We start from the raw sequence: 13,876 nt of genomic DNA on the forward strand, positions 1-13,876 counted from the left end.
GGGGGCCTAAGCTATAGCTTGTTTAGCTTATACGTAAATCTAGCACACACACCCCCGACAGCCAGTTCTGTTCCTATTTCTGATGCTCTCTGGGACAGAGGACCCCCACCCACTTTTGATAAGATTTGCACAAAATCAGAAAACGGCAGCAGTAAAACTCATCGTAAAAATTTCTGCGCCCTATATATTGTGCAGCAATTTTGTGTACGCAAAGTTTATGGCTCCATTCCTTTCTTTCCAAGTGGGTGTGTCAGGAACATAGGCTTTTATACGTATAGATGGAGGAGCAGCACCGTTGCCAGGAAAGGTTCCAGAGTTTGGGCCTCTTTAGCTCAAGGAAAAGGCGAGTCGGAGGCGACACGATAGAAGTTTATAGAATTCAGCCTAGTGGGCAGAGAAATGTTTTCCTCCCTCTCTCACGACACCAGAATTCATGGGCATCTAAGGGAGCTAAGTGTTAGAAGATTCAGCAAAGATAAAGTCCTCCTGCACACATACTTAAACTATGGAACTCACTGCCACAAGAGGGCAAATTCATGGATCGCAAGACTATCAAGGGCTACAAGCCATGATGGCTGTGCTCTGCCTTCAAGATCAGAGGCAGTACAGTGGTACCTCAGGTTAAGTACTTAATTTGTTCCGGAGGTCCGTACCTAACCTGAAACTGTTCTTAACCTGAAGCACCACTTTAGCTAATGGGGCCTCCTGCTGCTGCTGCACCGCCAGAGCACGATTTCTGTTCTCATCCTGAAGCAAAGTTCTTAACCTGAAGCACTATTTCTGGGTTAGCGGCGTCTGTGACCTGAAGCGTATGCAACCTGAAGTGTATGTAACCTGAGGTACCACTCTAATACGTCTGAAGACCAGTTGCTTGAGATGGCAGGGGTGCCAACTTGAATAAAATATGGGGGGGGGCCTAGGTATGCCCTGTCCTGCATAACCGATCACATGATGCAGTGCACACACAACATTTGAATGACAGTGCCCACCAACTTGGGGGGGGTGAGCAGCCCCCTTAAATATTTTATTGCAGAGGCCGAAGCCCCATGGCCCCCTAGGAGTTCGCTCCTATGGCAGGAGGGGAGAGTCAGTTGCTGCTTGCCAGTTTTGCCAAAGACATCTAGTTGGCACTGTGAGAACAGGATGCTAATTAGATGAGCCTTTGGCCTCATCCTGCAAGGGACTCTTCTTATATTTCCTTTTGATCCCTCACTAGCTATATCTATTTATTTTGATTATCCCAAATTTACACACACACACACACACACACACACACACACACACACACACGAACCGATTGCACAAGCAAGTTCGCAATTGCCTGTTGACTTTTGCACATTTCTCGGGTGGGGGTTGTTTTAAAAGGAAGGCGCACCCACGGCGTTCTGTGCGCATGCCCTGCCTGTACTTTACTGGCATAACAGATTTGACAAATTAAAAGGTGGGAACAAACAATCCAGGGGAACGCTTCCTGGTATGAACAGGTGAAGCCGAAGTTGCAAATACATGCAGGTGTGGACTGCTTTGGTCTATCGCAATTGGGGATAATGGGGATTAACAGCAAAGTAGTGATATAATGTGGACGAGTCCCATGTTTCCTAGAGGAAATGGGGGCAGGTTGCTGAGAAGGTCCAGGAACAAATGCTCAAAACAGCTTTCAAAAACAGTTTTTCTCGCTACCACCATATATATATATGGCCTATATAATAGTGTTGACACGGTGGGTGCGAGGCGGGCAGGGTGTACTCTGGGCAAGAGCGATTACAGTGGTGCCTCGCAAGACGAAATTAATTCATTCCACGAATTTTTTCGTCTAGCGAATTTTTCATCTTGCGAAGCACGGTTTCCAATAGGAATGCATTGGAAATCAATTAAAATATATAAAATAAAAATAATGCGTTCCTATGGTCAAAAAAAGTCCAAACAAAGCCAAATTTGCTACAACAAGAGTTTATTAAGTGCTCTTTAAAGTCACACATACTGTAAAGAGCATTTCAAAATTCAAACCCAGAATTTTTTTAAAAAACAGCAGAGTGGCCCAATGGTCACAGAAAATCATAAAAATGCAGAAAAAATCACACACAAGCTTCCAGATTCTTGCAAACCCCTCCCCAACTGTTCCCCCAGCCACCCAGCACACAGAAATTCAAATCCAGATTTTTTTAAAAAAAACAGCAGAGTCCCCAAATGGTCACAAAAAATCATAAAAATGCAGAAAAAATCACACACAAGCTTCCAGATTCTTGCAAACCCCTCCCCAACACCAAGTCCTTGAATTCCAAACACCCCAACCCAAAATCCAAAACCCCCCAAAAAAGTTTTAAAAGCTTAACTTACCAAATGGCTGCAAAAGAAGTTCTGGAAAAGCTTCAAAAATCACCAAAGTCTTTAAAAACCTCAAAAAAGGCTACTATGTACACTGCGTGCTATGAGTTGCTCCTCGAAGTCAAGTCGCAACTGTATTAACGGTGTTAAGAAAAAGGAAACAAACTTGCAAGACGTTTTCGTCTTGCGAAGCAAGCCCATAGGGAAATTTGTCTTGCGAAGCAACTCAAAAACAGAAAACCCTTTTGTCTAGCGAGTTTTCCGTCTTGCGAGGCATTCGTCATGCGGGGCACCACTGTATTTCCTTTTTTCTACAGCATCACCAGGAGGAAGGGGTGGGTGCAGCTTAGCACAGTGCCATCAAATAATGGTCAAAGAATAGTGGCTCATAGAATCATAGAACTGGAAGGGGCCCCAAGGGTCATCTAGTCCAACCCCCTGCAATGCAGGAATCTCAACTCAAGCATCCATGACAGAGGGCCATCTAACCTCTGCTTAAAATCTCCAAGGAAGGAGAGTCCGTACTACTGTTGGACAGCTCTTACTATCATAAAGTTCTTCCTGGTGTTTAGTTGAAATCTCATTTCTTGTAACTTGAATTGGTTTGAGTCCCACCTTCCAGAGCGGGGGGGGGAGGGGGAGTTTGCTCCATCTTCCCTGTGACAGCCCTTGAGATATTTGAAGACAAATCTCCTCCCAGTCTCCTCTTTTCCAGGCTAAGCATACCCAACTCCCTCAACCATTCCTCATAAGGCTTGGTTTCCAGACCCTTTGTTGCAGGAAAACCTACTCCCTTTCTCATGAGTAAACCAAAAAGTTCATGAAGTGGGGTTTGTGAAAAAGGAGTCCAAACATTTATTTCTGCGCAGAAGTTTTGATCTAGTGGGATTGCTTTGCAAAGACTGGACAACAAACAAAGAACCCAACAGTTTTTCTATTCATTTACAAAAACTACAAATTCAGTCACCTAATCAGAGCATTTTGTTTCTCTCTTACAAAACTCACTGGTATGAACATGCTGTCTCCTCCTAATTGGTCTGAATTGCAAACAGTGAGAGCAGGCGTACTAGTTAGCTTTAGACAAAGGAAATTCCTTGTGGTTTGTTAGATTTTTATTGCAGGATTAAGTTTCACCTCAGTTGTCAAGGGCTCCATGATCACTGCAGATGGTGACAGCAGTCATGAAATTAAAAGACTCCTGCTCCTTGGGAGAAAGGCAATGGCAAACCTAGACAACATCTTAAAAAGCAGAGACATCACCTTGCCAACAAAGGTCTGTATAGTAAAAGCTATGGTTTTCCCGGTAGTGATGTATGGAAGTGAGAGCTGGACCATAAAGAAGGCTGATCGCCGAAGAATTGATGCTTTTGAATTATGGTGCTGGAGGAGACTCTTGAGAGTCCCATGGACTGCAAGAAGATCAAACACATCCATTCTTAAGGAAATTAGCCCTGAGTGCTCACTGCAAGGACAGATTGTGAAGCTGAGACTCCAATACTTTGGCCACTGTTATGTACTGAGTTGAATAGGATCCAAACTGCAGCAGTCTGATTGGTCCTAGAACAATAGGATCCAAATTGCAGCAGTCTGATTGGTCCTAGAACAATAGGATTCAGAATGCAGCAGTCTGATAATAATAATAATAATAATAATAATAATAATAATAATAATAATAATAATAATAATAATAATAATTTATTATTTATACCCCGCCCATCTGGCTGGGCCTCCCCAGCCACTCTGGGCGGCTTCCATAAAAACCAAAAATACAGTAAAATGTCACACGTTAAAAACTTCCCTGAACAGGGATTGGTCCTAGAACAATGCAGCAGTATGATTGGTTGGCAGGAACCACCCAATCATGCTCCAGATATAAGTGAATCCACAACCTGATTGGCTTACAGTAGAATTCCAGAATTAGCCAATCATGTGCACCCCATTGTGTAAATAATGTATATAAAGCAGATACTTTGAGGGGACTTCCATTCATTCCTCCTCACCACTATGAGCTGAATAAAGAGCATGAAATCACTTTGCGACTCTGGGTATATTTCAGCCACCTCATGAGAAGAGAAGACTCCCTGGAAAAGACCCTGATGTTGGGAAAGATGGAGGGCACAAGGAGAAGGGGACGACAGAGGATGAGATGGTTGGACAGTGTTCTCAAAGCTACAAACATGAGTCTGACCAAACTGCGGGAGGCAGTGGAAGATAGGAGTGCCTGGCGTGCTCTGGTCCATGGAGTCACGAAGAGTCGGACATGACTAAATGACTAAATAACAACAACAACAGTTGTCAAGCATGCTCAGATCATACCAAAAGCTCAGTTCAGTATGTTTCCCTGTTCTTCATTACCTCACCTTGATCCTCTTGGTCACTGCCCTCTGCACACCTTCCAGCTTGTCAGCATCCTTCTCTAATTGTGGCACCTGATGAAATTGTGGCACAAATTTGGGGCCTGGGAGTCTGCAGCGAAAGGGCGTTAAGGAGGAGTGTAGGAGGCATTCGACCTCCTGCCTTCTGTTCCTCTGCCAAAGTCAACACCCTTCTTTTTCCTTCTTCCCAATCTTAAGAACATGAGAAGGTCAGGGGCCCATCAAGTCCAGCATCCTCACATAGGCTAGCCAGATGTCTACAGGAAGGCCACTGGCACAACCCGAGTGCTGCAACAACACCCTCCCTACTTGTGACTTCCAACAACTGTTATCCAGAAGGATAACACCTCAGACAGTGGAGGTGGAACGTTTTGTTGTTTAAAGCCCTACATGGTCAGATCCCAAATATCTGAAAGGCCATCTCCTTCCCCACAGACCCTCCTGAGTGTTAAGATCAGCTGAGAGGGTCCTCTTGGTTTTTCCACCATCTGCAGAAGCTCAGCGGGTAACAGTCCAGAAAAGGGGATTCTAAGTTATGGATCTCTCTCTCCGCTATAAGTTTTCAGCAAATTCTGAAGATGCCCCTCTCTGGCCTTTGAGAGCCAGTGTGGTGTAGTGGTTAAGAGCAGTGGACTCGTAATCTGGTGAACCGGGTTCAATTCCCCGCTCCTCCACATGCTCATGGGTGACCTTGGGCTTGTCACACGCCTCTGAAGTCTCTCAACCCCACTCACCTCACAGAGTGTTTGTTGTGGGGGAGGAAGAGAAAGGAGAATGGTAGCCGCTTTGAGACTCCCTAGGGTAGTGATAAAGCGGGATACCAAATCCAAACTCTTCTTTGACACCTGAGACACAGAATTTTTTAGGACCCACCTTGCCATTGGCTTCAAACAGCTTTTCACGCTGCATTGTACATGGGGAACCACAATCCCTCACCACCAACAGTTGGAATGGGTCCTGAGAACGCCTCTTGCTCAGCCAGAATCTTACATGTGCAGAAATGGGAAGAGGAAGAGACCCCAACCAAAGAAGGACAGCTTATAACGTTAATGGAGGATGCTGAAATGGCTGAAATTGGCTGTAAAACTCAGAGATTGAAATGATGAACTGTTTATCTTGGAAAACTGGAGAGCTTTTTGGGGACCATCTGGGAACCAATGTAGGTCTTTCAGGACTGGTGTTATATGGTCTCGGCAGCTACTCTCAGTCACCAGTCTAGCTACTGCATTCTGGATTAATTGTTTTTTCAAGGTCACCTTCAAAGGTAGCCCCACATAGAGCGCATTGGAATAGTCCAAGTGGGAGATAGCCAGAGTATGCACCACTCTGGCAAGACAGTCTGCGGGCAGGTAGGGTCTCAGCCTGCATACCAGATGGAGCTGTCGTACCAGATGGAGCTGGTAGACAGCTGCCCTGAAAACAGAATTGACCTGCGCCTCCATGGACAGCTGTGAGTCCAAAATGACTCCCAGGCTGTGCACCTGGTTCTTCAGAGGCACAGTTACCCCATTCAGGACCAGGGAATCCCCCACACCTGCCCGCCCCCTGTTCCCCCAAAACAGTACTTCTGTCTTGTCAGGATTCACCCTCAATCTGTTAGGCACCATCTATCCTCAAAATAATAATAATAATAATAATAATAATAATAATAATAATAATAATAATAATAATAATAAGTGTCTTTCTCTCCTGGTCATATGATAGATGGTTGTGTAGTAGTTGTGTAGAGACTAGTCCACTGTACAAAGGTATGTGTCCCTCAGGCTGAAAAAGATTGCCACCCCTGGCTTGATGAGAAAAATCTCTCTTATTTCCCACACTGCAGCCTCCATCGTGAGTTCTTGCTTCCTGCTAACTCAAGGCCAGGACACCATCGCCACCAAAATCTCCATCGCTGTGGAACCACTGAATCCAGTAGCAGGGCAGAGCATCACCCTTACACCAGGAGTTGTCTTAGAAGATTTTAAAAGGTGCCACTGGTACCGTGGGGTGACAGCTGAATCGGAGGGACTGATCTTCACCCATACACCTCCGTTTTATGTGCCAGGAGCGGCCTACACTAGGCGAGAGACAATGGGTCCTGGCTGCTCCCTTCACATCAGGAATTTAGTACCAGAGGACTCTGGGATTTATACAGTAACACTGGACGAAAGTGGGATGCTTTCCGCCACAGGCCATGTGGACATGGAGGTTTCAGGTATGACGTTCTCCAGCCCTTCTAATGCCTTTATGTCAGGGATGAGGAAATCTGTGGGCCTCCAGATCCTCAGCCAGCATGGCCAATGATCATGAATCATAGAATCATAGAGTTGGAAGAGACCACAAGGGTCATCGAGTCCAACCCCCTGCCAAGCAGGAAACACCATCAGAGCACATCAGAGAATGAAGGAAGTGGGAGTTGAACAACATCTGACACCATCCTGATATATCTTTAGGCACCGGGGGGACGGGGGGACATTCTTCTATAAACAAGTATTTGGCCTTCAACCATCTGTATGTAGCCTTTTAGATATAGGTGTAATATTTTTAATGTATTTCTTCCCCCTCTTTCCCCGCTTGGTTTTAATGTATCTACCATATTGGCCTGAATATAAGTTGCACCTGAATATAAGCCACACCTTTAAAATTTGGCAGTTTGGGGGAGGCTTGGGAGTCTCAGACGGGACGGGCGCCGTTGCCCCGTGCTCCTGGGCTGCTTCCTGGCGTGGGGGGAGCCACGCCGCTTTGCCAATGGCATAAGGTCGTGAATACAGTGGCGTAGCGTGGGTTGTCAGCACCCGGGGCAAGGCAAGTAATTTGCGCCCCCTAACCCGTGGATTTTAGCACTCAAGTGCGAGCGCGCCCTCGGATTTTTCCGGTAACACTTGACTTTATAGAATCATAGAATCGTAGAGTCGGAAGGGACCCGATGGTCATCTAGTCCAACCCCCTGTGGTGATGATGATGATGATGATACATTTTATTTATACCCCGCCCTCCCCAGCCAGAGCCGGGCTCAGGGCGGCTAACACCGGTAAAATTACAATAGAAACATAATGGGGGGAGGGACCAATTTAAAATACAGGTTAAAATGCAATTTGAAAAGCAGCCTCATTTTAAAAGTAGCCCACAAATCAAAACTGTAAGGGGAGGGAAGGCATAAGGGTCCCACTGAGTCCAAACCAAAGGCCAGGTGGAACAGCTCTGTCTTGCAGGCCCTGAGGAAAGATGCAGGACCACGCAGCTGTCCCGTGCGGGGATCGAACCTGCAACCTTGACATCCCTATTTCCATAGGGTTCGGGTTTCCGAGTGGCTAGGGAAACCAAGCTGGATGGGGAGGGGAAGCCACAAACATGAGTCTGACCAAACTGCGGGAAGCAGTGGAAGACAGGAGTGCCTGGCGTGCTCTGGTCCAGGGGGTCACGAAGAGTCAGACACGACTAAATGACTAAACAACAACAACAATAATAATGTATGAAGTTACATTGAAAGACCTACATTGGCTCCCTGTACGTTTCTGAGCACAATTCAAAGTGTTGGTGTTGACCTTTAAAGCCCTAAACGGCCTCGGCCCAGTAGACCTGAAGGAGCGTCTCCACCCCCATCATTCTGCCCGGACACTGAGGTCCAGCGCCGAGGGCCTTCTGACGGTTCCCTCCCTGCAAGAAGTGAGGTTACAGGGAAGCAGGCAGAGGCCCTTCCTGGTAGTGGCACCTGCCCTGTGGAACGCCCTCCCACCAGATGTCAAAGAGAAGAACAACTACCAGACTTTTAGAAGACATCCGAAGGCAGCCCTGTTTAGGGAAGCTTTTAATGTTTGACGTATTAATATATTTTTTGGAAGCCGCCCAGAGTGGCTGGGGAAGCCCAGCCAGATGGGCAGGGTATAAATAATTTATTTTTATTTTTATTTGACACCCCCCAAGCCAAGGAGATAAGTAACTCTACAACTTCACAAGTCATCTGAAGGGAAGTTTTTTTAAATGTTTCATGTTTTATTATATTTTTATCCAAGGTGACTGGGGCAGCCCAGTCAGATGGGAAGGGTATAAATAATAAAATTATTACTATTATTATTATTATGGAATAGGGCGTCTCAATTTTCTTTGATGAAATGTTGCAAGGTATTCCGATTAATGCTTTTTATAGGATATTGGACACGGTGCGAGTTTATGGCTGCCAAGTATTGGCCTGAAAGGAAGCGCAGCCGGCGTCAGAGAACTGCTGGAGGATGGAGCTTGCAAGTGTTAGAATGCAAAACGCGGACAGGTTCAGGCACGCAAGAAGGTGGGGGAAAGGGGAGCCCGGATGGCTCAGTTTAAGAGCACGGCGCTGATAAGGCCAAGGTTGCAGGTTCGATCCCTTGTAGGGGGCAGCGGCGTATTACTGCATTGCAGCGGGTGGGACTAGATGACCCTCGGCTCCCTTCCAGCTCGACAGATTCTATGAAAGCACATGGAGCGCGGAAGTTGCATTGCAAGTAGTACGGGGGGGGGCGCAAGGGTTGCAGAGAGAGAGAGAGAGAGAGAGAGAGAGAGGGAGGGAGGGAGGGAGGGAGGGAGGGAGGGAGGAACTGGCCCTCCGCTGGACAACTGACCCGGCCGGGCTCTGTTTCCCAGGGAAGCAGCAAGAAGTTGCAATCCAAAGTTGCAGAAGCGCCCTGCTCCTTCTTCCGCGGAGGGAAACGCTCCTGCGGAGGCAAGAGGCAGCGAGGAGGCGACGAGGTGAGGCTTTTGTGAGGTAGGGAGAGGAAAGACGGGGGAGGGAACCCAAGGAGGATTTGCACGAGAGGGAATGAAAGGGAAACGCGCCTCCCACGCGGAGCACTTTTCCCCGGGAAATGCACGGGGTGGGGTCGTGGCTGATCCGTGCTGCGCACTTGCGTCGTGCGGCCCAAAGTGCTGCAGGATCGCCAATGCAAGACCCCCTTTTAAAACCTCCCCCTCCCCCAGCTCTGGAAAAAAAGGGGGAAGGGAAGGGAAGGGAAGGAGGAAGGGTATGGCGTCAGGGTGCGGAGGCTGCCCGTGCCCGGCCAGGCGTCGGTGGTGGCGTCAGCGCTGCTGCAGCGGCTGCTCCTGCAAGCAGTGAGTGGAGCGCAGCCGCAGCGGCGGCGGGGGGGCGCGCGTGCGCCAAGGCGCAAGGCTGGCGGTGGCGGCGGGGAGCCCGTCGGAGGAAGGAACTTGTCCCTTCCCTCTGGACTCGCGCCCCCCGCAGATGTTGCGCCCGGTGCGGCTGGCACCCCTGGCACCCCCCACGCTACGCCACTGCGTGAATATAAGCTGCACTTTCAGACACGATCAGCTGCACGATCAGAATTTGGGGAGGAAAGTGCAGCTTATATTTGGGCCAATACGGTATGTGGGGTTGTTTGCTTGGAAGTCACTTTGTTTTGCCCTGGGCAAGATAAAGGAACTAACCAAATTTTATAATTAACAATAACAATAATATCATCTGGGGAGCCACAGGTTCCTTCATGCCTAGTTTAAATGTGCCCTGAGTTGTCTCTCCTGCTGCGTCATTAAAAAACCGGAGGCATTCCTTTTAGGTTTAATTACAAATGATATCCCCGACAATCAAAGGAAAGTATTCCTTTATGCAACAACAGCTGCCAGGATGCTTATAGCAAAAAACTGGAAAGGGAGAAAAATTCCATCAATGAAAGATTGGCAAATTAAATTTTGTGAATACATAAATCTGGCAAGACTCACAACATTCGTAAGGGGACAATCGGACCAGAAATTATTAAAAGAATGGGGTTGTGCTAAAGAGTATATGAAAAAACATTGTTCTGGAGTAAGTATATTGGTATGTAATGAATGATGCTTTACAGGGTTAAAGGGGGGGAAATGGTGTTAAAAAAAAAAGTACAAAGATGGATGTAATCTAACCAGACACAACAATATAGTAAGAGTAAAATTTCTGAGGTCTTAGAACAAAGGAATATAATAATAATAATATAATAATATCTTTATTGTCATTGCCCCCTCTCGGGGACAACGAAATTACTTGGCTGCTCCATCCACCCAGGTAGTCAATATGTGTATATGTACGTAATGATATGGTTTTTTCTGTAGATGTGTGCTTTTTCATTTTTGTTTAGTGTTGTTTTGTTTCCTTTGCTTTTTTTTTTTTTTTGCTTTTTTCTGGGGGGGGGTTTGTATGTTCCGTTCTTTTTTGTTTGTATAGTATTATTTTGGATTCAATGTTTGTAATTTTTGTTATGATTATGCATTGAAAATTAAAAAAATAAAAAATAAAAATAAATAAATGTCAGGCTTCAGAGGATGCAACTCCACACGGTAGGTTGCCAGGAGTGGATAAGACGAGGAAAGTTCTTACCAATGTTTTTTTATTCAGTATTCACAGAGAGAGGCTTAGAAATGCAGCCTCTTGGAGTAATGGTGTTGCTCTGATTGAAACGCTACCCCCTCTGTCTCTCCCATTATGCATCATCACTACGGTGGGCTGAGCTGTGCCTTCTGCCTCTGAGCTCTCTGCTCTCCTACTTTCAATGCCTGCCGGATTCTGGGAAAGGAGGGGTCTGGGATGCTTTCTAAAGACACTGAGTCTGTCAGCTGTCTCTCCCCTGGTGCCAGTGTGGTGTAGTGGTTAAGAGCGGTAGACTCGTAATCTGGTGAACCGGGTTCGCGTCCCCACTCCTCCACATGCAGCTGCTGGGTGACCTTGGGCTAGTCACACTTCTCTGAAGTCTCTCAGCCCCACTCACCTCACAGAGTGTTTGTTGTGGGGGAGGAAGGGAAAGGAGATTGTTAGCCGCTTTGAGACTCCTTTGGGTAGTGATAAAGCGGGATATCAAATCCAAACTCTTCTTACACAGGCACACATGCTAGTCTCCCAACAGCTTACAGCCTAAAGGAGGTGATTCATTTAAATGTCAGTGCACTATGCCAACCATTCGGGGTTCCTTTTCCAGTCAGCAGAGTCACCCAGAAAGGGAAAGGATAGTGTTAGCCACTTTGAGACTCCTTTGGGTAGTGATAAAGCGGGATATCAAATCCAAACTCTTTTTCTTCTTCTTCTTCTTCTTCTTCTTCTTCTTCTTCTTCTTCTTCTTCTTCTTCTTCTTCTTCCTCCTCCTCCTCCTCCTCCTCCTCCTCCTCCTCCTCCTCTCCCACTATTTCCCAGCTTTTCCCCTCATCTGCCTCTGAGTTGTTGTAATTCTGAACTGTCTTCTTCTTCTTCTCTGGAAGGGTCAGGCTGGAGAGGCAGTCTCCACCATTTTTTCCTCTGCCCAGTCCCTGGCATTAAGTAAAGCATCCCATGTGTTTCACCTGAGAGTCTAGTCAACCTCACCCCCTCCCCAAGTGAGCCTCTCCTGTCTTGGGAAATGGTCTAAAGGTGGGGTTCCTCAATGGTCATATGTGATGGAGAATGCAAGAGCTGGAACACACAAGGACTCACCAAGGACAAGCCTCTTTCTATTCTCTGTACAGAAATCCTCTCCAGACCAGTTCTGTTGCCTGTAGAATCGGTGCTGGCAGAGAACAGGAGCGTCACCTTGCGCTGTAGCACCTCCGACAGCTCCAATGTCAAAGTCTTCTGGTTCAAGAATGGGGAGCTCCTCCAAGCTCAAGCAGGACTCTCGGAGCAGAACAGAACCCTCACTCTAGCTGGAGCCTCCGAAGATGAATTGGGGACCTATACCTGTGAGGCCAGAAACCCCATTAGCAACGCCATAAGCAATCCCAGCGTAATAAGTGAGTAATCCTAACCTGACCATGCTGCTAATTCCTATTCTCCTCTCTTGGGGTGGGTGGGTTGTGTGCATCCAAGAGATGTTTTAAAAAAAAGGTAAAGGATCCCTGACAGTTAAAGTCCAGTTGCGAACGACTCTGGTGTTGCGGTGCTCATCTTGCTTTATTGGCCCAGGGAGCCGGCCTACGGCTTCCGGGTCATGTGGCCAGCATGACTAAGCTGCTTCTGGCGAACCAGAGCAGCGCACAGAAGCGCCGTTTACCTTCCCACCGGAGTGGTACCTATTTATCTACTTGCACTTTGACGTGCTTTCGAACTGCTAGGTGGGCAGGAGCAGGGACTGAGCAACTGGAGCTCACCCCGCCACGGGGATTCGAACCGCCGACCTTCTGATCGGCAAGTTCTAGGCTCTGTGGTTTAACCCACAGTTGGTGATTACCTATTGTCACGGGCTGCCTCTGGTCTCAGCTCACAAAAGACCAACGCCAAGCTCTTCTTATATACAAGGATGTTTATTGCAGTTCATTCTTGGTTCCACAACCGAGGCATGCAGCCCCGAGTGTCTAACGTCAGACATTTGAAGTCCCCTCTGACTCGGTCCCGCCCCAACTTATGAGGCTTGTGCTAGACCACCGCTTCCTGTCTTTCCTTTTCCGCAGGGTCTTTCTGCCCCCCCTGGGTTCCTTCCCTCCTGCTCTCTCCCGAAGCGGATTCCTGAGATGCCTGTTCCCCCCTCCTTCGTGCTTTGGGGCTGGGCTCCTCCTCCGGGCTTTCTCCATTTCCGCGCGCCTCCACATTTGAACTTGGCGCGCGCTCGCTACCCCTGACCTTCCTTTTGACACTGACACTACTCCCTGTACTACTCTCCCCCTCTTCCGGCAGGACGTTCTCCCCAGATCTCCTTCCCCTGTCTCTTTCCTGCTCCGCTCCGTGTGTAACACTGGGAACCCCCCTCTCTTCCCTTCGTTCCTGCTGGGAAGCCGGCCCCGATCTCCCACTCCCGCTCGGGGTTTCCCTGCTGCTTCCCTGCTCCTGGCAGGTCCCCCCTGTGACCCCCCTTGTCCTGACTAGGGGCACCCCCTCCTGAGAATCCTCCGATTCACTTGAGAGACTCATGGAAGATCTCAAGTCATTGTCATCCTCTTCCTCACTGTCCTGGGATTCTTCCTCGTCGCTCTCCGTCTCCTCCCTCACCTGTGCCTCTGTCCCTGAACCCCTGACACCTATTTTGCAAAATGAGAGGTGCTGAGGGCAAACCTGCCTAGCAGCTGCAATTTCCCACCTTCAGAGATAGGGTTGGTCCTAGAACATATACACGCCATGTAAAAAGGTGCGCCTTCAGCATTCACCAAAAGCTGTATAGAGAAGGTGCTAGGACTATTTCTGTGGGGAAGATATTCTACAGTTTGAGGGCTGCCACAGAGAATGCCGAGTCCTGGCTGACTCCCTCGACAACTGAAGGTAGAGGAACTACAAAGAA

The 13,876-nt window shown here is 47.8% G+C and overlaps 1 protein-coding gene across 1 annotated transcript; it reads left to right on the forward strand.

Annotated features, from left to right (window-relative positions):
* Window positions 1-5,749: 5,749 nt before the first annotated feature.
* LOC308591519 (cell adhesion molecule CEACAM16-like) lies at window positions 5,750-12,406 on the forward strand (the record flags this gene model as incomplete). Its single annotated transcript, XM_081202286.1, has 3 exons — window positions 5,750-5,780; window positions 6,526-6,897; window positions 12,135-12,406. 3 exons carry the CDS (start codon window positions 5,750-5,752, stop codon window positions 12,404-12,406), a joined length of 675 nt encoding a protein of 224 aa, XP_081058412.1.
* Window positions 12,407-13,876: the final 1,470 nt, after the last annotated feature.

This window comes from Podarcis bocagei (assembly GCF_964188305.1).
Source record: "Podarcis bocagei genome assembly, chromosome: 7".
NCBI lineage: Eukaryota > Metazoa > Chordata > Lepidosauria > Squamata > Lacertidae > Podarcis > Podarcis bocagei.